The sequence below is a fragment of the Microtus pennsylvanicus genome, chromosome 10 (assembly GCF_037038515.1).
Source record: "Microtus pennsylvanicus isolate mMicPen1 chromosome 10, mMicPen1.hap1, whole genome shotgun sequence".
Classification (NCBI taxonomy): domain Eukaryota; kingdom Metazoa; phylum Chordata; class Mammalia; order Rodentia; family Cricetidae; genus Microtus; species Microtus pennsylvanicus.
Window position 1 is genome coordinate 80,384,082 of NC_134588.1, and position 23,056 is coordinate 80,407,137.

General features: G+C 37.7%; 1 protein-coding gene across 6 annotated transcripts in view; it reads left to right on the top strand.

Annotated features, from left to right (window-relative positions):
* Mapk8 (mitogen-activated protein kinase 8) overlaps positions 1-23,056 on the top strand; it is a 61,977-nt gene that overhangs the window by 28,175 nt on the left and 10,746 nt on the right. For 4 of the 6 annotated variants that reach the window (XM_075988736.1, XM_075988734.1, XM_075988739.1 and 1 more), the window contains 6 exons: positions 5,394-5,562; positions 7,197-7,326; positions 11,711-11,769; positions 11,876-12,014; positions 19,099-19,264; positions 21,593-21,664. In XM_075988736.1, the coding sequence (XP_075844851.1) occupies positions 5,441-5,562; positions 7,197-7,326; positions 11,711-11,769; positions 11,876-12,014; positions 19,099-19,264; positions 21,593-21,664 (688 nt within the window). In that variant the 5' untranslated portion in view covers positions 5,394-5,440. Of the gene's footprint in view, positions 1-3,161; positions 3,323-5,393; positions 5,563-7,196; positions 7,327-11,710; positions 11,770-11,875; positions 12,015-19,098; positions 19,265-21,592; positions 21,665-22,022; positions 22,095-23,056 lie in introns of all 6 variants that reach the window. The other 2 variants (XM_075988737.1, XM_075988735.1) reach the window with 2 other exon arrangements.

Genomic DNA, 23,056 nt, shown 5'->3' on the forward strand with positions numbered 1-23,056 from the left:
TCACTCTGTAGACCAGACTGACTACGAACTCAGAACTCAGAGATCCACCTGCCTCTGCCTCCCAGGTGTTGAGATTAAAGACGCGCACCACCACTGCCTGCACTGCCTGGCCCTGGAGGCATTAATTTGTTTTGTTTTGTTTTGTTTTTTTAAGCATAGAAACTTTTCTCATCAGCCTCAAGCAGCATTTGAGGAACTAGAATATATGAGTCTTTCCTAGGTGATGAGTTTTTAATAAACTTCCCCTTATTTATGACTATTGTAAAATACACATAAAATTTATCATTAATACACATACAATATTGTGTACCCTTCACCAACTACTACACATTCCCAGAATATTTTCTGGCCTCAAAAGGTTATCCAGTGCCTGTGAAATAGTCATTCTTCCCTGTTCCTCCTACCCTAGCTCTTGACTGCTGCCAATCTAGTTTTTATCTCTATAGATCTTCTTTCTAGATTATTTCATGTAATAGAGCCATATAATATGTCTGACTTAATTTAATGTCCTCAAAATTTATCTATGCTGTAGCATGTGTCCATACTTCATATCTGAATGATATTCCATTGCATATATGTGTCATAGTTGATTTATCTACTTACCATGAACCCCAGAGAGGAGACGGGGAGAAAGGCAGGAAAATCATGTGTTCTCTGGGGGGAGGCAGTTTAAATATCCTGTGGGAGTGATCTTGAGCATCTCTGGTCATCATTTGGCAGGCTTTCTCAGGGGTAGAGTCTGGACTGAGACAACTTCCAGGGGAGGGGGCTTAGGATGGAACTTCCACCCAAACATCCCAGACTCTTTGGGTATGGGGCACCAGCTCAGGTCTGGCTACTTCCTGCGGGCATGGGGCAAGGAGAGTTGGAAGTTGGTGTGGCTGGAGAGGCATCTGGTTATCTGCCATCCGGGAGACTTGATGCATCTGTTACTTGAGGGAACTGGGAGGCAGGTTGCTAGGGAAAAAAAAATAGGTTGTTATCATCTGTCTTGGTTGTACTGATGAAGATGAGTGTGTTAAGAAGAGGAGCAGATAGGCGCTTCATTGTGGCATCTTGGAAAACCAGAGGGTAGAGAGTCCTAACTGCTGGACAGACCAACTATCCTGAATAGGTGCCTACTTGATCCTGGAGAGATGGCACCAGCATGGGTGTCCCAGAATCTTAGAGTTAGTATAGATGTTATTCTGGTGACTCTTGGCTATCCAGAGTGCTTTAAGATCTGGCCTTTTGTGAAGACGTTCCCATTGGCAGGTGGGTCACTTCAACAGTTTTAGTGGAAGTGACCACTGTATACACTGCCTGGTGGTTTTCTGATCCATGTATAAGGGAGCTTCCATCAACAAACAGGGTGAGTTGAGGGTTTATAAGTGGTTGGTCTAGGAGACCTGGCCCGGGTAAGACCTCCACAGTCTCTGAGGCTGAGTGAAAGGAGGTACCAAAGCAGGAGCAAACAGGAAGGAGGGTTGCAGACTTTAGGGCAGGAATGGAGGCCAAGGTAATTTGGGGGTTTTCTAGAAACAGTAAGTGAAAGTGTTGGCTAAGGTTTCTGTCTCTCAAGGCCCACAGCTATTCAGTCCCAAAGAAACACACAGAGGTCTACATTAATCATAAACTGATTGGCCTATTAGCTCAGGCTTCTTAACTCTTATAACATATATTAGCCTATAATTCTTGTCTGTGTTAACCACATGGCTTGGTACCTTTTATTCTCTAGGCAGTCTCATCTTGCTTCCGCTGTGTCTGGATGGTGATTGCAGACTCAGCTTTTCGCCTTCCCAGAATTCTCCTGTTCTCATCACCCCACCTATACTTCCTGCCTGGCTACTGGCCAATCAGCGTTTTATTAAACCAGTACTACTTAAAAAACTTTACAGGATATAAGACCATTGTCCTACAGCATGAAAGACTTGTACTCCTGAAGGCCCAAGGAGGGAGAGAGAAGAATGATGCAGAAGGTCTGAGAGGCAGTGGGTGGAATGTACCATAATTGACCTGAACAGGGTGTTCTTGAGAGCGACCCTGATGAGTTCAAGCATGGCTGCCATCCACAGACGGTGAAGAACAGCTGTTTGGACAAATAGGTGACTGTTTAATTCTAAGACCCAACCTGTTGGATTAGAACTCTGGTGGCCACTCCTAGCTTTTCTGTTTAAAGGTGATAAAGTCTCCTGGGATCTGGAAGAGCAAGGGCAGGGGCTGTTAGAAGGACAGTGGGTGGGTGGATGAGAGCTAGCCCCATGGGGGTCTCTCTGACTGCATGGTACAGAGGCTTGGCTGTAATGGCAAAGTTAGGGATCCAATGATGGAAGAATCCCGTCAGGCCCAAAAATAAGAGAATCTGAAGTGCTGTTGTGGGGGGCTGTAAATCCTGCAGGGCCTGGACCCTGTCAGAGGTGAAGGTCTTAGATCCTGGGCTGAGTTGAACATCCAGATGCACCACTGTGAGAGAGCACCACTTTGGCTGTTCAAATTGACATTTGCCACCCATTGTTCATCAAATCAAAAATAAAGACAGTGCATTACATACAGAAGATTTTGTATTTTCCTTTTAGCAGCATATTTGGAGCAGACATGGTGGTGTATTTCTGTACTCCTAGCACTTAGGATGTGGAACTAGGAGAATTGTGAGTTTGAAGCCAGCCAGAACCACATATGTATTAAGTATTGGTACTAGATAACACTTTGTCTTTTTTAGGTGGCGAAATGGAGGTCTTGATATTGTAGCTCAGACAGGTTTGTAGTAACTCTAAAGTCGACCAGGCTGGACTTGAACATGTGATCTTCCTTCCTCTGTCTTTACAGTGCTGAAATTACAGGTTCAGGCCACCATAACTTGTCTTTGTCTGTCTTTATACAAGTTTCTCGATTTAACTTTGAGTGCTTTTAGATGTAAAATAGAAAACTATGTAAAATAGAAAATATTATTACCAAGTTTTTTTTTAAGGAAACAAGTGAAATAACAGTAACAGTTTTAAATGTTAAAAAGTAGTTAATGTCTGCATTTCTAGCTTGGCAGTCTTTGGTCCTTTTGCTATTAAGTTGCTATGCAGTTCAAACAATTTTGGGAGTTGTTCTATGTATTCATACAAAAATAATTATAATTTCTGACTGAACCACTGTTGTAACTTTGTTCTTAATATGTCATCCTTGCCAGGCAGTGGTGGTGCATGCCTTTAATTCCAGCCCTTTGGAGGCAGAAGCAGGTGGATGTCAGTGAATTTGGGGCCAGCCTGGTCTACAAAGCGAGTTCTAGGACAGCCAGGGCTACACAGAGAAACCCTGTCTTGGGGGGGGGGGGGAGTCATCTTCCCATGACTGAGTAAACTTACATCCCTCATAACATTATATAAATGATCTGACATATTGACTATATACTCAACAGAGGAATCTAAAATGGCTGAAAGACACTTAAGGAAATGTTCAACATCCTTAGTCATCAGAGAAATGCAAATCAAAACAACTCTGAGATTCCATCTTACACCTATAAGAATGGCCAAGATCAAAAACACTGATGACAACTTATGCTGGAGAGGTTGTGGGGAAAAGGGAGTGCAAGCTGGTACAGCCCCTTTGGATGTCAATGTGGTGATTTCTTGGAAAATTAGGAAACAACCTTCCTCAAGACCCAGTAATACCACTTTTGGATATATATCCAAAGGATGATCAATCGTGCCACAATAACATGGGCTCAACTATGTTCATAGCAGCATTGTTTGTCATAGCCAGAACCTAGAAACAACCTAAATGCCCCTCAACCAAAGAATGGATAAGGAATATGTGGTACATTTACACAATGGAACACTACACAGCAGAAAAAAATAACATCTTGAATTTTGCAATAAAATGGATGGAGCTAGAAAACACTATTTTGTGTGAGGTAACCCAGACACAGAAAGACAATCATCACATGTACTCACTCATAGATGGTTTTTAAACATAAACAAAAGAAACCTACAAACCACAATCCCAGAGAATTTAGACAACAATGAGGATACTAAGAAACTTACATAGATCTAATCTACATAGGAAGAAGATCTCCTGAGTAAATTGGGAGCATGGGGACCTAGGGGGAGGGGAGAATCAGGGAGGGGAGCAGAGAAAAATGTAGAGCTCAATAAAAATCAATTTAAAAAGAAAAAAGTCGTCAGAATTTTTAGTTATTGTCATTGCCTTAACACCCACCTCCTCTCCACCACTCTTCAGCATAACACACACACACAGCTGTTCTTTGGATTCCACTGGGTTGGTGAATGGTAACTTAGAGCTGGCTTGCTTGCATTTTGTTTATCTTGTTTTGTTTTAAATGGAGTCTATGTTACCTGGGCTACTTTCAGATTCCTGGGCTTAAATAGTTCTCTGTGCATCAGCTTCCAGCGTGCCAGAATTATAGGTCCAACCTACACATCCAGTGCAGGCATTCTAGAATAGAATACTTGCATAGTAAGGAAGGAGAGATTTGTCAGTATTTTAACATTCAAATGAGGAAAAAAAGGATAGCCTTGACTTTTAATCTGGCAGGCAGTTAGGAATTGTCAAAACTGAAACGAATTGTTAGGTGTTGTAAAGACATTGGAAGTGAATTATTTGTATACGAATGCATGCACCCTCCCTTCTTGATCTTACGTTTCTCTATCCTGCTTCTTATCCGTGCAGCTGTTGTAGTTGTACCTGATGTTGCTGTTGAGTGTTAGAGAATATATCACAAAAAAGTCCCTTGTTTGTTAAACAGATGCAATATGTGCTAGTAATTTACTACCTTGCTTTCCATTGTAGAAATGCTTTCTAGAACATGTTAATATAATTATTTGCTTACTTTTCTTTTGTGTGTGTGGAGGGGTACATGTGTTTGTGGAGGTCAGAGGTGAACCCCAGCTGTTCCTCAGGATCTAGCTACTATATTTTGAGACATCATCTTCCTGGGCTTGCTGACATGGTTAAGCTTGATGTCCAGTGAGCCCAGGCATCTTCCCTTGCCCACCTCCTCCACACTGGGACTGCACACAGTGTTTTACTTAACCCGGTTTTTGATGTGGGTGCTGGCGCTCGTACTGTATGTGACAAACTCTTTACTGGCTAACTTACCTCCCCAGCCCCTCTTTTGCTTTTTGTTTGCTTTGTTTTGTTTCTATTAGGTAAGTGTGCAGTAATGCCAGTGACTTAAAGATTAGAGAAACAGTTCATAATAAAAATGTTTTTGTAGAACCAGTCAGTAATTACTTACATGTAGCATGTACTGAGCAAAGTTCAGTGGTGGTTTTGGTTTTGGTGATGCACTCTTCTTAATGAGGATGACCTAGCAGTCTGTGTTACTATGGTGGATAAAGTGAGGACCTATATGCTAATACTAAGCAAAATCATTTTCTTATGTCACTTTTTTTTTAATTTTGCAGCCTCGGTGAATATTTGGATGAAGCCATTAAATTAATTGCTTGCCATCATGAGCAGAAGCAAGCGTGACAACAATTTTTATAGTGTAGAGATTGGAGATTCTACATTCACAGTCCTAAAACGATACCAGAATTTAAAACCTATAGGCTCAGGAGCTCAAGGAATAGTGTGGTAAGTTTTTATTTCAAAATAAGGCAGGAGTCTTTAACTATTGCCTTTTCTCCTCTTTGTAATGTAGATCCTTTGGTAAGTAATCAACTTTACACAGAGACAGAGAGAGAGAGAGAGAGAGAGAGAGAGAGAGAGAGAGAGAGAGAGAGAGAGAGAGAGAGAGAATAAAGAAATCAAAACTATATAGATGAAAGCTATAATGTGGTAATTTTTCCTCAGAGATTACTGGTCCTTTTTATTATTTCTAAGCTGTAACTATTAACCAACAATAGTATTTTGAAATATAAAATATGATTAAATATGTACTTAGTGTCATATAGAGACATGCATTTATATCAAGAAAAAAGAAGTGGCAGGCCTGTTCATTCTGTGAATGCATCTATTCCCATAACTGATCATTGAGATGCCTGCCTCACTGAATCTTCACTTTCACTCTGTAGTGGATCAGAAATCTCATAAACTGGGGAATACATCAGCTAATACATCTTAGTATGTTACAGAACTTGTATATCTTTAAAGTTGATTTACAAGGTAACTTCTATAAAAAGGCCCAGGTTTTATAGATGAACATAATTCTTTATAAATTGAAGTACGTACAGTCCTTGGGATAGTTCTCCTACTGACTCAGAATCACTAAGTTAACATTATAACCTTGGGGAAATGATAAGCCAGCCATACCCAAACATAATTACATCTCTATTGCTTCTTAAACAAGCAAAATTTATTTAAAATCTGCTAAAACAATTGGGAGTATTTCTGACCCAGCATGTTTATACGGTTCTAGAAAAGCTCTTGCATATGTCCACAAATACATGTACATAAGGCTGTTCTTTATTTGTTATTTCTATAGCAGAAGTTGAAGCAGCATCAAGTCTGGCAACAGGAGAAAAAAAATGTTAGGATGCAGCCAAACAGCAAAGTACTGTACAACATTTAAAATGAAGTGGAGCTGTCTGTGTCAGATAGACACTGTCAGAAGTATAGACCTGAGTGTTAAAATGATCTACAAAAAACTCCACCATATTGTATTAATTTCTCTGCAGTATATCAGATATGTAAAACAATTCTATATACTTTGCATTGACTACATATGCAGAAAAGATAAAAGCTTACCTCTGAGAACAGAAGAGGAAGAAGTCTTTACCTGTAATATGTTTCTCTTTTTAAAAAACTCACGGGGCTGGAGAGATGGCTCAGAGGTTAGAGGTTACAAGCATTGCCTGCTCTTCCAAAGGTCCTGAGTTCAATTCCCAGCAACCACATGGTGGCTCACAACCATCTGTAAAGGGGTCTGGTGCCCTCTTCTGGCCTGCAGGCATACACACAAACAGAATATTGTATATGTAATAAATAAATAAATAAATCTCAGAACGATTGTGGTAAAATAGTAAAATCTAACAGAATTGTATAAGGGAAATACTCTTACCCGCCCCCCCTCCCAAAACATACAAAATGAATACATTTTTTAAATGCATTTAAAAAAAAGACAAAAAGAACTTAGGCACTTTTGTCCACCCGTGCTGAGGGATCTTGGGTGACACAGTCTCAGTGGAGAAAGTAAGGAGTCTATGTGATTGCTTTGTAAATTTGGTTTTAGAACTTTGTGCTTAATGTTTATTTTTAATTTATTACAGTGCAGCTTATGATGCCATTCTCGAAAGAAATGTTGCAATCAAGAAGCTCAGCCGGCCATTTCAGAATCAGACTCATGCTAAACGAGCCTACCGAGAACTAGTTCTTATGAAATGTGTTAATCACAAAAATGTAAGTGAATATTTCATGTTTCCTAAGTATAAATAAAATCAAGATTTATTCATGAATATATATCTGCCAAAGGCTTTAAAAAAATATTAGGGACTTTAAACTCTCTACATTGAAACATTATTTAAAATCTACAGACTTTCCCTCCATCCCTACTCCCTACCCCCATTAGTAAGTAGTGCCAAAAGTGGAAAAATGAGATCTGAAATTTAAATGGTTAGTTTTCTGGCATTTAATTTATAGAAAAAGTTTCAGGGAGATAAGCGTTTGAAAAACATTTTATTCAGAATTTTTCTCATCTTAGTTTTTTTGTTCCCTGTAAAACTGGCATTTCAGAAAACTGTACAGAGACGAAATCATTCCCATTGCACTTGGACATTGGAATTTAATAGGAGTCAAAATGCAAACAACTTCTTTGCACCCAATTCTGACTTCTAAGTGGTATCAGTACTTCTACTCAGATAACCGCTGATAATAACAGTTGAACAAAAACTTTGGAAATATTTATAGAGAACGAGGAAAAACATTTCTAACTTGAAGATAAAACTTTCATTCATTTTGAAAATGAACAGTTAATTTTTTTTTCATGCCAGAAGAGGGTATCAGATCCCATTCTAGATGGTTATGAGCCATAATGTGTTTTCTGGGAATTGAACTCAGGACTTCTGGAAGAGCAGCCACTGCTCTTAACTGCTGAGCCTTTTTTCCAGCTCCACTTAAATTGTTTTTAAGTTTACATTAAGCATATGTTTGTTGCTTAATGTTGATATGTTTGTTATTATATTAACAGGACAGTCCTTCCAAACTAGGAGGGCATAAACTAGAGAGAATTGCAGAAAGGACAATTTTATGAAGCACTAAACTGAAGTGCTAGCCAGAGACATTATCCAAAGAAATTTATAAGATATAATGATTTCCATACTTTCTGGTATAGAAAATACAATTCATCGCATTTTGAGAGCTAGCCGTGCAAAGAACCCTTATATATTAAAGTCATCACCAATGGGATGTTATATGATTGGGCTTATTATTTGGGAAGTTTATGCTGTTGTTTTGGAGGCAGTGAAGCATGATGAGAGTTAGATACCACAAAGCAGTGATAATTTAACTGTCAGATAGTAGAGGGCGGACAGTGCATGCTGACATCTCAAGAGGGAGACTTCTGTGAGTTTCAATGAACTAGGAAGGCTTAAAGGGCTCGAGACTAGACTTTGACTGTTAAAGATGGAGTGAAAGTTAGATTTTTGGGAAAGGGGATGACAGAGGAAGAGGGGTTATCAAGGAAGAAATTGTAGTTTCTTGTAGGAGCCAGATGTGGTGCTTGTCCGAGTTCTGCTTGTGGCCTTTCTTCTGTTAGAGCTGCTCATGCCCCTTTTAGTCTCTTGACCTAGTTTCTTTAAGGCAGTGGAGGTGTTGCCTCAGTTTTTCTTTGTTTAATTCAAATACTTCTTTCTCCACCCTGGGTGGCAACAAAAATGTTTCATCTACAGTATGGAGAGTTTGGGAAGCATGTCTTGTATGCTTAGCTATCAAAAGTGTCCCAGATTGGGTGCTTAACATGGTTTGTTCATTGAATGAACATAAAACTAATATGATGGAAGCCATGAATGGCAGGCAGCTCCACCCTGCCACCTGGTGTATGCTGGATTTTATGTAATGTTTTATCTTTTCAGCACTTTCTGTTCTGCACAGATCATCTTGAAATGATGTTTCCCTACTGTTTTCAAGGTTGTTGTAATTTTTAGTTTCTCTTTTAACCTGATCGCTCTGATGAGACACTTAACACACAGTGTCTGATGGATTCCTCTGTTAGCTGTTGAGGCTTGTCTCTCTATTGTAGATATTAAACCACTTGACTAACAAGTAATGGCCAAGGACCTGATAGCAAGTCACATTGTATTCTGCTGGTTTGGGAGAATTAAGTATAGTACTTTCTGTTGTTCTCATTTAGATATCAATGATAAAGTGTGGCTGTCCTCCCCAGAGTGTTTGGGGTTACCCTGCCCCCATCTCTTCATTCTAACTTTACATTTACTGGCTTTACTTCCCAGAATTACTCAGATTGTCTTCATAATAGCTGCACCTGTTGAATGTGTTGTAGAAATTGCCATGCATAGCTATCAGAATTGTTCAGCTACCCTAATTCTTTGTGTTCACATGCATATTATTAGAGACAAATACCTTTTAGAAATCTTTATATGCTATATCTAGTTGCATTATCTAGTTACTGTTCTTCTTTGTTATTGTTTTGTTTATAGAGAAAAATAATGTTTTTTAGTAAGTTTTTACTTGGTCGTGGTAATTATTAGTTCTTTGCTATCTAGCCATAGCTCATCCACTTGTCATTCCTTGGCTTTTGCTTGACTATCTAATCTGATTAAGATAATTTATTTAGTTTTTTTGAAAAATAAGACAGCTGTGTCTTCATTTGCCTAAAGTATACAGTTGAATAGTTTAATATGTTCATTAATATATATATATCCAAAAAGAAACCCTGTGTCCTTTTGTTGTTCTTCCCTATCTCTTACACCCAGCAGCTCTAAGCATTTATTAATCCCATTTTTGTTTCTATATATGCCTTTAGCCTTGACTGACCTATAACTTGCTCTGTAAACCATACTGACCTTGAACTCACAGAGATCTACCTACTTCTGCCTCCTGAGTGCTGGGATTAAAGCTGTTCACCACTACCACTGTCAGTTTTTTTTAAGGGTTTTATGTTCATTTGTGTTTTGCCTGCATCTATGTCTGCATGAGAGTGTCAGATCCCCTGGAACTGAAGTTACAGACATGTGGGGCCTGGGAATTGAGCCCAGGTCCTCCGGAAGAGCATCCAGTGCTCTTGATCACTAAGCCATCTTTCCACCCAGTTATTCCCTCTGTCTTAAATAATTAGTTTATCATTTCTGATTTTATGTTTTTCTGAATATTTACTGGCAGATGCCTTCTGCAAGCAGAGCTTAATGCATCCATGAATGGCATCCATGCTGTTCCCATGAAGATTATGTCTAGTAAAGCATTCCTTTTCCTAAATTGATGTGGGATTCCCCTCTATATGCTATGAATATGTTTTATTACCATTGGTTATTAAAGAAGCTGCTTTGGCCTATGGCAGGGCAGAATAGAGCTAGGTGGGAAAACTAAACTGAATGCAGGGAGAAAGAAGGCGGAGTCAGGGAGATGTCATATAGCTGCTGAAGGATAAAGATACCAGAACCTTACCATTAAACCACAAGCTTCATGGTAAAATATAAAATAATACAAATGGGTTAATTTAAGATGTAAGAGCTAGGTAGGAATACACCTAAACACTTTTTTGTGTGATTATTTGGGTCAGGAGACCAACGAGCAACCTCTTTTTAACCTAAATCGCCATTAGACGTTTAAAAATGTAAGTCAAGTGCATTGTTGTATACTGGCCTGTGAAAGCATGTCAGCTCATTTCTAACAAGGATCTTATGTGGTCGAGGATGAACTTGTTACGAGAATAAGATTCTGTTAATTGTGTGCTGAATGTAGGAATGAACTGGACCAAGTAGGATAGTTGTCCTTCAAAGTCAATGGAAGGGCTTCACATAACACTTTCTATTTATGCTCTATCAGACACTTATTTTGTATAAATGTCTATATAATTTGTTATCGAATATTAAGACTTTTAGGACAGTTTCATAAGCAAATGTGAGAAAAAGATACAAGCTTGTATGTATTTGTTCTTGTATGTATATAGCACCCCCAATTGAGTAGTGCATTAATGTATCACCCAAATTCCACAATTTACATTAGATTACACTTTATTTTTTCTTTCTTTTTTTTTTAAAGATTTATTTACTTATTATGTATACAGCGCTCCACCTGCATGTATGCCTGCAAGCCAGAGGAGGGCACCAGATCTCACTATGGATGGTTGTGAGCCACCTTGTGGTTGCTGAGAATTGAACTCAGGACCCCTGAAAAAGCAGCCAATGCTCTTAACCGCTGAACCATCTCTCCAGCAATCTTGTTTTCTTTTTGGTGCTAGGAAATTTACCCAGTGTCTCTGCATGCTAAGTAAACATGACAGCTGAACTATATACCCTCAGCCCCTGGGGTTCACTTGGAATAAGAGAATCTATGACTTTGAATTAGTGTGTGGTATTTACGCATATATTTTCACCTTTATAGTTAACTCATTTTTATTTACCCCAAAGACCTTTTGTTCCTCCTGTCATTCTTTTTCTCCAGTTCCTAACAATGAAATTTTAGTAAACATGTTTATTTGTGCTTAGTATATAAAAATTGGATTATTTTAAACTAATAGTGAATTATTATAATACATGTATTTGCAGTTCTCAAATGAAGTATTAGGAAGTCGTTTCTAATGTTTTTATTTTCTTTGCTTTTGCCACAGATAATTGGCCTTTTGAATGTTTTCACACCACAGAAATCCCTAGAAGAATTTCAAGATGTGTAAGTGTGGTATTTAGAATGAATGCTGTTGATACAAAGTTTAACTAGTACCTGTCCATAGATTGTTGCTATACACTTTAGCTGTCATCTTTTTCTACCCATGAAGTTACATAGTCATGGAGCTCATGGATGCAAATCTTTGCCAAGTGATTCAGATGGAGTTAGATCATGAAAGAATGTCCTACCTTCTCTATCAAATGCTGTGTGGAATCAAGCACCTTCACTCTGCTGGAATTATTCACCGGGTTAGTAGAAAAATATCACCATGTTCTTTTCTAAGGATTTTTTTTTAATTTTCTGTAAATATTTTGCTTGCATGTATTTAAGTGTGTACTACATGCATGCAGTGCCTTCATAGGCCAGAAGAGGGTGTCGGATCTACTTAAACTGGAGTTACAGACAGTTATGAGCTGCCATGTGGGTGCTGGAAACCAAAAAGCAGCAAGTGCTCTGAACTGTTGAGCCATCATCTCTCTAGTCCACCATGATCTTATTCTTTTAAATCACTGAAGTAAAATCCATATAACAGACTGTTTTGAAGTATATGACTCAGTGGCATTTAGTCCATTCACAGTATTGTACAACCACAACCTCTGTCAAATTCTAAGTTTTCATTATCTTGCCTAAAAAATTCAAAACTACATCCCTCAAACTGTCACTTTTCATTTCTGTCAATATCTCCACACCCTAGCAATTCAATATTTATGGATTTACCTGTCCTAGATATTTCATATAAATGTAATCATATGGCCTTTTGTCTAGTTTCTTTGACTTAGTGTAATGTATTTGCAGTGTCTATGCTGTAGCATATATTAGTTTATCTTTTCTTTTTGTGAATGAACAATATTCCATATGTCATATTCCACAGTGTCTCACTATGAAAATTTATATACAAGTATTTCTTCAATCTTTATTCTTTAGTTTTTCTGGGTGGAATTACTGGATCATGTGGTGTTATATTTTTAAGGAACAGTCAAACTTTCTCAAATTGGGTACCATTTCCTATTCTCAGAACCCTTAAGTAAGGGTTCTCCAATTTTTCTGCAATTTTGTCAGTATTTAGTACCAGACCTTTTTGTGTTAGTCATCATAATGGGTATGAAATGGTATTTTATTGTGTTCTTGATAAACATTTTTCTAATGGCTAATGAGAGTTGTCTTAATTACTTTTCTATTGCTATGACAAAACACCTTGACCAAGGCAACTGACAGAAGAAGAGTTTACTGGTGGTTTACAGTTTCAGAGGATGAGTCTGTGACTAATGTTGTGGGGGACATGGCAACAAGCAGGCAGGCATGGCACCAGAGCAGTAGCTGAGAACTTATATTATGATCTGCAGGCAGCAACAAAGAGAGAGTGCTAACTGCAATAGTATGGGCTTTTGTAACATGAAAACAATCCCCAGTTACATACTTCTTCCAACAAGGCCATACCTCTCCTAACCTTCCCAGTTTCACCAACTGGGGGCCAAGTATTCAAACATACGAGCTTGTTGGGGCTGTTCTGATTCAAGCTTCAACAGTGGTCAAACACTTTTTCATTTGTTGGTTAGCCATTTCTAGGATGGCATTTTAAAACATGTATTTTTAAACTCTAGTTTCTTAATCAATTGTTTGCCTCTTTGTTAGAGAGAGGGAGGGAAGGAGGGAGGGAGGGAGAGAGAGAGAGAGAGAGAATCCCAGTTCTATGTATACTAAACCTTTACCAGACATAATTTATATATAGATTGGTTTTCACTTTGCTGATGATGTCTTATTAATACATAAACTATTTTAGTTTTCATGAAATACCAAAATTTTGTTATGGCATGTGCTCTTATGTCTTGTATAAGAATCTACTGCTAAAGTGAAGGTCATAAAGATTTAAGATTATCTCTTCTTAGAAGAGTTTTATGGGTATTGCATCTATTTTGAATTCATTTTTTACATGATGTAATGCAAGAGCCTGTCTTCATTCTTCCATGTGTAGAAATTCAGTTGTCCAAGCTCTCAGAGAATTGTGTTGGTACCCTTTCAGAATCCAGCTGGTTGCAAATATACAGGTCTATTCCTGGACTCCCGGTTTTATATAATTAGTCTTTATGTCTGTCCCTATATTGGAATCACATTTTTATAAATTTGTATGTTTATGTTGCCACAGGATATGGGGTCCATGGAGTTCAGAGGTGATAGGCTTTCCTATAACTAGATTTACAGGATTTTATAATCTTCTGTTTGGATACTGGAGGCCAAACCCAGGTCCTCTGCAAGAGACGTCAGTGCTCTTAACCACCAAGCCATCTCTGCACCCTCCAGTTACAGTTGTAACTCTGTACTGCTTTGAAATGGGAAACTGAATCCTGACTACTTTCTCAGTTTTGAAACTTTGAGTGCATATGAATTTGAAGATCAACTTTTTCATTTTTTCAGAAAAAAACGCTAGACTTTGAACAAAGATTTTGTTGAATCTGAACGTTGGTTTGGTGGCTTTATCATCTTGGCAATATTTAGTATTCCAGTTTGTGACCCATAAGATCTTTCAGTTTCCTAAGTTGCATTAGCCTTTAGTACTGTAAGTTGGGGAGCTGGAACAGCAGGAGTTATTTTCTCACAGTTCACAGTGCCTAAAATACGGCGGTTTTGGTGAGGTCCATAAACACTCTCTTGTATCTTCACATGGTCTTTCGTCTGTCATAAAGTATGTCTAACCTCCTTTCTAACCTCCTCTTGTGTGTTCATGCACATTGAATTTTTTTTTTTTAAAGATCATGTCAGCTGAACTGTAGCTTTACTCTATTCAGTTTGGGCACCATCGTTCTAGCTAGAACTTACAGTAAAATGTTGAAGAACAAAGCAAAAATAGCCAACTTTGTCTTTGTCTTGCCTGTCATCATCATTGATTAGTTTGTTTTTCATTATTACAACAAATACCTAAAGCAAGGTGTTTATTGATAAGGAAAAGAATTAGCTCTGTTTTGGAGGCTGAAATCTGAGATCGGTTAGCCTCATCAACTTCTGGTGACAATCACTTAGGCCAGTTAGTTACAAGTATGGCAGAGAAACAGAAAGCAAATCTGATTGTATGTAAAAGGTGCCAAGTGTGTAGGATGCTTTGCTTAACCCTAACTCCCTTCTGAGAGCTAACCCATTTCACAAAATCAACTTTAATCTCTTCTGACGACAGTGCCCATGACATAATTACTTTCTAATAGTCTCCACCCTCTACAGGTTCCAACATTTCCCTTGGGAGACACATGCAAACATTCTCAAACCATAGTCATCATTAATATGACACCAGCTGTAAGGCCTCAGAACATATTGTAAAATTTCAGAATTAGAGTTAGTCACACTGTCTAATTAGAGGTCATAGAGGTCATGGGTCCCGAGAACTACCCTCGGTTTAAACTATCTCCTCCTTAAGTATATCTCAAGTGAGTATTGAAGGCTGTGTGCTCAAGGGCTCGCTGCTCAGCTTTCTTGACCTTCTTCCTACCTATGAAAGACAGGAGCGAAAGGGTCTTCTATTGTTATTTGGAGCAGAAAGTTTCTTGCTGTCCTAGCTTAGCAGCTTTCTTGACAACAGACTTAAAGTTTTGTTTTTCATACTGCAATTTTTATCAGTAATTGAAAGAAGTATAGCTTTTTGATTGTATGTCTTTCTAAAGCATATTTGTTAGCTGATGGCTTCTGTATTCTTGAACTTATTTGAAGCTCTCTTCAGTCTGCCTCAAGAGACAGACTGAGGTGATTTAATCAATTCTAGGATTTGATAAGGAGCCTTCAGTTCTGTTGTGGGAAAATGGTGTATAGAAACAAGCTGAGAATGTTTGTGACTTGAAACAGCACAGTGCTTGTTCAGGGTCCTCAGAGTTGACTATGTGACATTGTTCCATTTCTTGGGTCAGGTTCAGGTTTGCTTCCCAGGGACATTCTTTTCCCATGGTATAGGATATTTTCATGCTGACTCGAGTTTTGTCCAGAATTTCTCTTCAGATCTGGTGAGCATCACATTCTTTCATGTTCTGTTAACTGAAACAAGTTACAAGATAGGCATATAAAAGGATGATGCTTGGTCTGGTGATAAACTAAACCATCTGTCACCTTTTTCTGGGTTCTAGTAGCATTTAGTTTATCCAAAACGATGACATGGTTACCTTTCATTCTGCTTGCAATCAATGTAGCTAGTAGTCACCAACAGTCAAAGTCTTGCTTTCCAGCATCTCCTAGAACAGGGGTTAAGGGACTTGCTTATATAAAGAGCACATTCTAAGTGTTTTGGTTTGTGGACATGGCCTCTGTCACAGCTACTGACTGGACTATGCCCTTCTGTCACAAAAGCAGATGTAAATAATATGGGGCAAAATAACTATGTCTAACTTCGCATAAAACTTCCTTTGCAAAACAAGTCATGCTCTCAGTCGTCAGCCCCTGTTCCTATGCAAGTCCTGTGCAGATGACATAAAATACTTTTGCATCTGTGTAATTAGGATCTCTTTCCATTCTGTTACTGGTTTCAGTGCTGTTCAGTCACCAACTCATAGTCCTGTGTCCTTGAATACGTTGTCTGTAATCTGAAATGCTTGGAGCCAGCGTGTTTCAGATTGTGGAATGTTGTAGATTTTAGATATTTGCATAGCCTTTACCAGGTGAGTATTGCATCCCTAAATCTGAAAGTTAGAAATCCAGATTGCCTGAAATTCAAAGCACTGGCATGATGGGCCCTGTATCCTTGGATTAATTTGAGGCTACCTTTAATAAGTTTTCCTTAGCGTAGATATCAAAGTGGATATAAGATCCTTTTGAGTACTATCAGTTACACTCAAAATGACTTAAATTTGGGCCTTTCAGATTTCAGAGTAGGCATACTCAACTTGTAATAGTAACTCCCCAGTCCCGGGTCAGTTAACCAGAATGCAATAGACATGGCTATAATAACAAATATCAAACACAAGGTAAACGTGACTAAGGAATTCTCTCATTTTGTACACATGCAGATCATGGTGGGGGTGGGAACTTGGCTTCATAGAGATGATGAACAGCCCCACTGCCAACAAAGCCCATTGTCTGGAGTATTTTTAATCACCAGAGAAAGGGACAAGGGACGAGCCGCAGAAGGTTATGTGCTGAACCTCCTCTACTTTGTTCCCGTTCAGACACTGCCTAATGGGTCTACTCATGCCTCCTTGTCTGACTGGAGAGGCTTAGAAAATCAGAGAGGAAAGATAGAATATTGAGTTATTTCTACTCTCTCTGCACAAATGTAAACTCCAAGGCAGTCTTCCATATATAGTTAATAATGTTATGACATCTGTAAAAAGATAAACAGTGGTACAGAAAGATGAATTTTAGTTAATATTCTTAGAGCCAAATACTCTTGGTAATTTATTGTCTTAAACTGTTTGTTTTTTAAAAATGCATTTGTTCTTAATTATTCCATAACAAAAAGGTTTTTTTTCTAGATTATAACCAGCTAGTATAAAGAGCCAATAATCTCCATCTGTAGTAACAGATATGGAAGTGATTAAAGTTTGTAATGTTTTGTTCTTAAGCATGGATATTCCTTTGTTTCATATGCTGTATTTAGAAGTATTAGCAACATTATATTTGCAGAACAATAATGATAACCTTTGTCTTGTGTTGTAAGAATCTGCTTCCTAAGCCTATGCATGATGGCTTGTCAGAATAAGGTAGAAACAGCATACAAGCAATTCCTGCATGTAGACATTTAAAAAAGGGATCTTTGTCTTGAAGGCTTTTGCTCTTGGTGTTTGTGTCTGCTACTCATTTGTGCATGTGAGATAGTGTGACTGTGATATGAATGTTCATCAAAGCTCACAGGCATGATCATGATGACTATGAAGGCCTGAGTATTTATGCCACGCCTTCATTTTAATAGGTATCACACAGATTTCCTTCTGGCTGGAACCAAGTGGCAGTTTTTCACAAAGACATTATGTAGCACTACCAGCAGGAAGGAATTTTGTGGACCAGTGGCACCAGCACACTAGTTCACATGTGAACAAAGTGTATGAGCAAATGTTTGTGATTTTATGTGGAAAGTCAGGAATGGGCAGGCTGATAATCACTATTTTGGTCCTTTAGAGCTGAGTATCTATTATACTGGGTTGATCCCAAGCCTCCCTCCCTTTAAAAGCAAACACATATGACTTATGAGTGTTCAAATAACATATGCCAAGATTATGTCAAATTTGATCACGTGAATATTAGCAGAATGTTTCATATTGGTTTTAAAGCAATATAAAGCTTATTTTGACTTTAGGGATTTTTAATGCTATAATTTAGTGTGCAAATGAATATAAATGATAATTTATAAGTCTTACCATAGTAGTTCTTTTATTGTCTGTGATTGGTGTTTTAAGACAGGGTCTTGCTGTGTGTCATAATTTGCTTTCTGTTGCTGTGATAAAACACTGACCAAAAGCAAGTTGGGGGCAGAAAGGCTTATTTCATTTTAAAATTTCATATAACAGTCCATCTCTGAGGAAAGTTGGGGCGGGAGCCTGGATTAGCCATGAAGGAGTGCTGTTTACCGGCTTGCAACACTGGTTTTCTCAACCTGTTTTCTTAATACATCCAGGACCACCTACCCAGGGAGGGCACTATCCACAGAGCGTTGGGCTCTCCCACATCAGTCACTGATTAGGAATATACCTCCCACAGAGTTGTCTGCAGGCCATTCTGGTGGAGGCAGCTTCTCAGTTGTTCCAGGTGACTCTAACTTGTGTCAAGTTAACAACAATCTAAGCAGTATACTATGTATCTTTCTGCTCTGGTATCAAGTATTGTGATTGCAAAGGATTGGCTGCTATACCTAGCACAAAAGGGTCTTTTTTTTGTTTGTTTAATTTTTTTTTTTCTTTTATGGTGTTTCATCTGTGTGTATGTCTGTGTGAAGGTGTAGAATCCTCTGGAACTGGAGTTACAGACACTTGTGAGCTGGCATGTGGATGCTAGAAATTGAACCAGAGTTCTCTGGAAAAGCAACCAATGCTCTTAATCGCTGAGTCATCTCTCCAGCCCCACACAAAAGTTCTTAAATGAGCTTTAAGATGCCTTTCCAAATCTCCTGCTCTATTTGACCAAGAATTTCTAGCCAATACTAATTTCTAAGAAATAAAACATTATTGACATCCATACTGGGTTTATGTTCATATCAATGAAAACATTTTAAATCTGACTTCTTGGGTTTGCCTATTTGTTGAATCTCTGTAGAGATACTACAGAGAAAACAGTGAACAGTTAACATTGTTTGACAGCTTATGCAAATCAATTGAGCAGTAAACCCTTTGTTTCTGTCTTAGCAATCATTTTCATGTTTATTTCTTGAAGGACTTAAAGCCTAGTAATATAGTAGTCAAATCAGACTGCACTTTGAAGATTCTTGATTTTGGACTGGCGAGGACTGCAGGAACAAGTTTTATGATGACGCCTTATGTCGTGACTCGGTACTACAGAGCGCCAGAGGTCATCCTCGGCATGGGCTACAAGGAGAACGGTCAGCATATACTTTCACTTTGAAATACTCTTTTGATTTAGTTTATCAATAAGTTTTTTATACTTCAATTGAAGTGCATGGAATTAAGTGTGCATCCAAGTTTCAAATGTGTATTAAGAATCTGAGCATTTTGCCATAAATTTTTGGGAAAGCATGGGGGCCTTATCTTAAACGTGAATCCCTTACCCCTAGATAAAGAATTCTAAAACCGGAACTTATGCCTTTTGCTTGTCTGTAACTTCAATGTAAGCATATACTTATTAATCATTTAACCTTAGAAGTAATTCTAGTGTATATTAGTCATATTTGCTTGCATCTCCAACACCTTTATTCGGTGTTAATAGTAGCACTCACTATGAGAGCTACATTAAGATCCAATTCTGAAAGTTCGTGGATAATGCAACCTCTTGTTGGAAGCACCAGTGTTTCCTCAAAGCTTTTGCCCAACCTTAAGGAAATTTAATTTATTATTGTGTGGATATGTTAAACTTTTTAATGTGGTGTATTTCTAGAAAGAAATTAGAATAGTAGCTCACTTTGAATCAGAAAACTATTACGTTAGTAATAGAAGATTCTTTATACATATATGTACATAATACATTTGCATATATAATGATACCATTGAAACTGGGGTCCTTGTTTAATTTTCTCTTCTTTTTTGAACTATTTAAAAACAAGTACTTGAGATACTAATTTAAGTAAGCATGATACTTTGTTTTCTTAGTCTTGACATAGATTTAAAAGTTTTGTTTTGAGGATTGATATTTCAGATAACCAGAGTGCAGATTGCTAATTGCTTTTCGCTTTCTGTGAAACTTTTGGTTATCACAAGTGGTACCATGTGTTAGTGTCCTTATAAATATGGTCTTGGCATAGCTCCTTACCAGAAATTAGAGAAACTATTGTCAAGGATTGACATATTGGGCCTGGAGAGATGGCTCAGTGGTTAAGAGCTCTGGCTGCTGTTCCAGAGGACCTGAGTTCAATTCCTTAACACTGACATGGCAGCTTAAAACTGTCTGTAACTCCAGTTCCAGGGGATTAGATACCTTCACACAGACAAATGCACACATAAAACAAATAAATACAATCTTTAAAAACAAAGAATTGACTTACTGTCCTCTCTTAGCTAAGAGTCACATAGATGTCTCATTACATTTTTCTGCCTGTTTCCCCACGAACCCAGTCAAATCTAATCCTTCCTCATAACTACATTAGCCAGCAGGAAATGGGGAATGACATACAGATACCCTCTTTTCAGTCCCTCCCTCCCTCCCTCCCTTCCTCCCTCTCTTCCCTCTTCCCTTTCCCCCTCCCTTTCTCCTTTCTGCTTTCCTTTCTCCTCCCCTCCCTCTCTCCTTCCCTTCCCCTTCTCTCTCTCTCTCTCTCTCTCTCTCTCTCTCTCTCTCTCTCTCTCTCTCTCTCTCTCTCTCTCTCACACACACACACACACACACACAAACACATACACACAGATTTTTTTTTCATGTTTTATTTCAGAGACTCTCAGATTATTTTGGAAAGTTTGGGGTAAACTGATTTGTTTTAAACTGCATGAAAGCAAATTCGACTCCTTGTAGCAAGTTTTATAATACAGTGATCTGCTAGGGGAGTCTTTGTAGATCTGTAGGTACTTTGATATTTCAAAATTGAATACTTGAAAAACACTTGTGTTTACCAAGTTTCTCAGCAGATAAACTGTTCTTTCTCTGTATTTGTTGCTTTTTGGGTAGAGGTTGGTATAAATGTAAAATGAGGTTGCAAAGAAAATAGCTGACTTTAATTCAGAATATACAAAGCTTTTCAGTTCAATAAGCCTGTGAAATCCAGTTTGAAATTTTCTGAGAAAAACTTAGACTAACATTTTATTAAATTCAGAGACACTCTGTTTTTGTATGCTAGATTATTTCTGCTTATGCTTTTGAAACTTAACTTAGTAAAATGCAGTCAATCCTCAAAATAGTGCATCTTATTCTTAAAATTTTATGATCTCATACATTTGTAACCTTATAAAGTTTGTTTGATTCTACTTTATATTTTACTAATAAATTCTTATAAAATGTAAGAATTTTTTATTTATGCAATTTCTGTGCATAGTTCTCACTTTAAAATTAGATATGTAACTAAAATGCTACACTTCATATTTTCCTTTGTGATTCAGAGCTTTTTAAAAAGTATTTTATTTTAAATTATTCCATTATTTGAAATCAAACCACCTTTTCTTTTTGCGATGTTCTGCAGTTTTTAGATAATGCAGTCATATTTTGCTTCTTTGATTTTAATGACCTTTTGCTTTGCTTTTCCTTCTTTTGTGCTGCAAACATATAGTGGATTTATGGTCTGTGGGGTGCATTATGGGAGAAATGGTTTGCCACAAAATCCTCTTTCCAGGAAGGGACTGTATCCTTGTGCTGCTGCAGCAGACTAATGAGCTAGGTCATGAACTCCTTCTGATCGCTAATGAAAAGGAATATATTCTACACTTGTACATACAGGTTTCTCTTTTAATAGAAAGTTTGTGGCTGTTATAATTCAAAAACTGAGCTAAGAAACTGAAGTATTTGTAGGCTGCACCAGGCAGTAGGACATACAGTCTCTGCTGGTAGTCAGAGCACATTCACTGTCACTCATTTTTATTTCGTATTGCTTTTTATGATTTTAAGTGTATATGGTGTGTGTGTTTATTTTAATGTTTATATATTTTTCTTTTTATTTTAACCAAAATCTTTATGTTAATGTCATTGCATTTTGTTTTCAGTTGACATTTGGTCAGTTGGGTGCATCATGGGAGAAATGATCAAAGGTGGTGTTTTGTTCCCAGGTACAGATCGTATCCTTATCTTTGGCCTAAACTGTAGCTTCTAAAGGTCAAAATGTATGCTACCGCGTCAGCCTGGTCAGGTAGAATGTATTTTGTCTCTCCCTAATACAAAGTATTGTTAAATTACTCTTCCAGAATACCACCTCTTACTTGACATAGACTTCCCTTTCCTCTTTTATTGTTTCATATGGTAATTTTAATGAGTGCTCAAGTGTGATTATTTACAGTTCCTCTATGGCTTTGAATTGATTAACGACTTCCACTAAAAATTGCTAACACTTGAGTAAGTCTATAACTATATGGAAAATAGCATGAGTTTTGGAATTATCTGTTTCTCCTGTCTGTCTTTTTGTTTAGTTCCCCACATCTTTCTGTTACTGTTCTGTATGTTGTGTCTTATTGTCTCATTACATTAACATGCTGATAATGTCAGCTAGAAGTTTCCTGTGTTGGTAATTAGGATGGGAGTCATGCTTTTAGTTCATCAGCCTTTAATATTTATGTTAACAGTGAAGTGGCTTTGAGTGAGTAACATTGTTTTAGGTGCAGTGAGATTATTTGCCATGTTACAGTAAGAGTGTTTGGGACATTAGTCTTTGGAGGTTTGGAATATAAAGACTAGAAGGAACAAGACCAGGAAATCCTAGTCTACAGCATTCTGAGATACTGGTATCATTTTCATGTATTTCAGCATTTCATGAACATAATTAATATAGACAAACCTGAGAATGGCAAAAGAAAATGCTACTTCTATCAGTCATCATTTTTATCAGTATTGATTGTTTTTTGTTAGTGTAGAGAACTCAGAAACAGGACAGACTAGAAATACTTCTTACTCTCTAGGAAATGCATTTACATTTTTGAAGAGCTCAGGGAAAGGCAACTTTTTAAATATTAAAGTTTTATGCAGTTTGCATTTTGAGTCTATGTATAGTAATGATATTTTTTGAGTTACAATTTTTATTTGAATT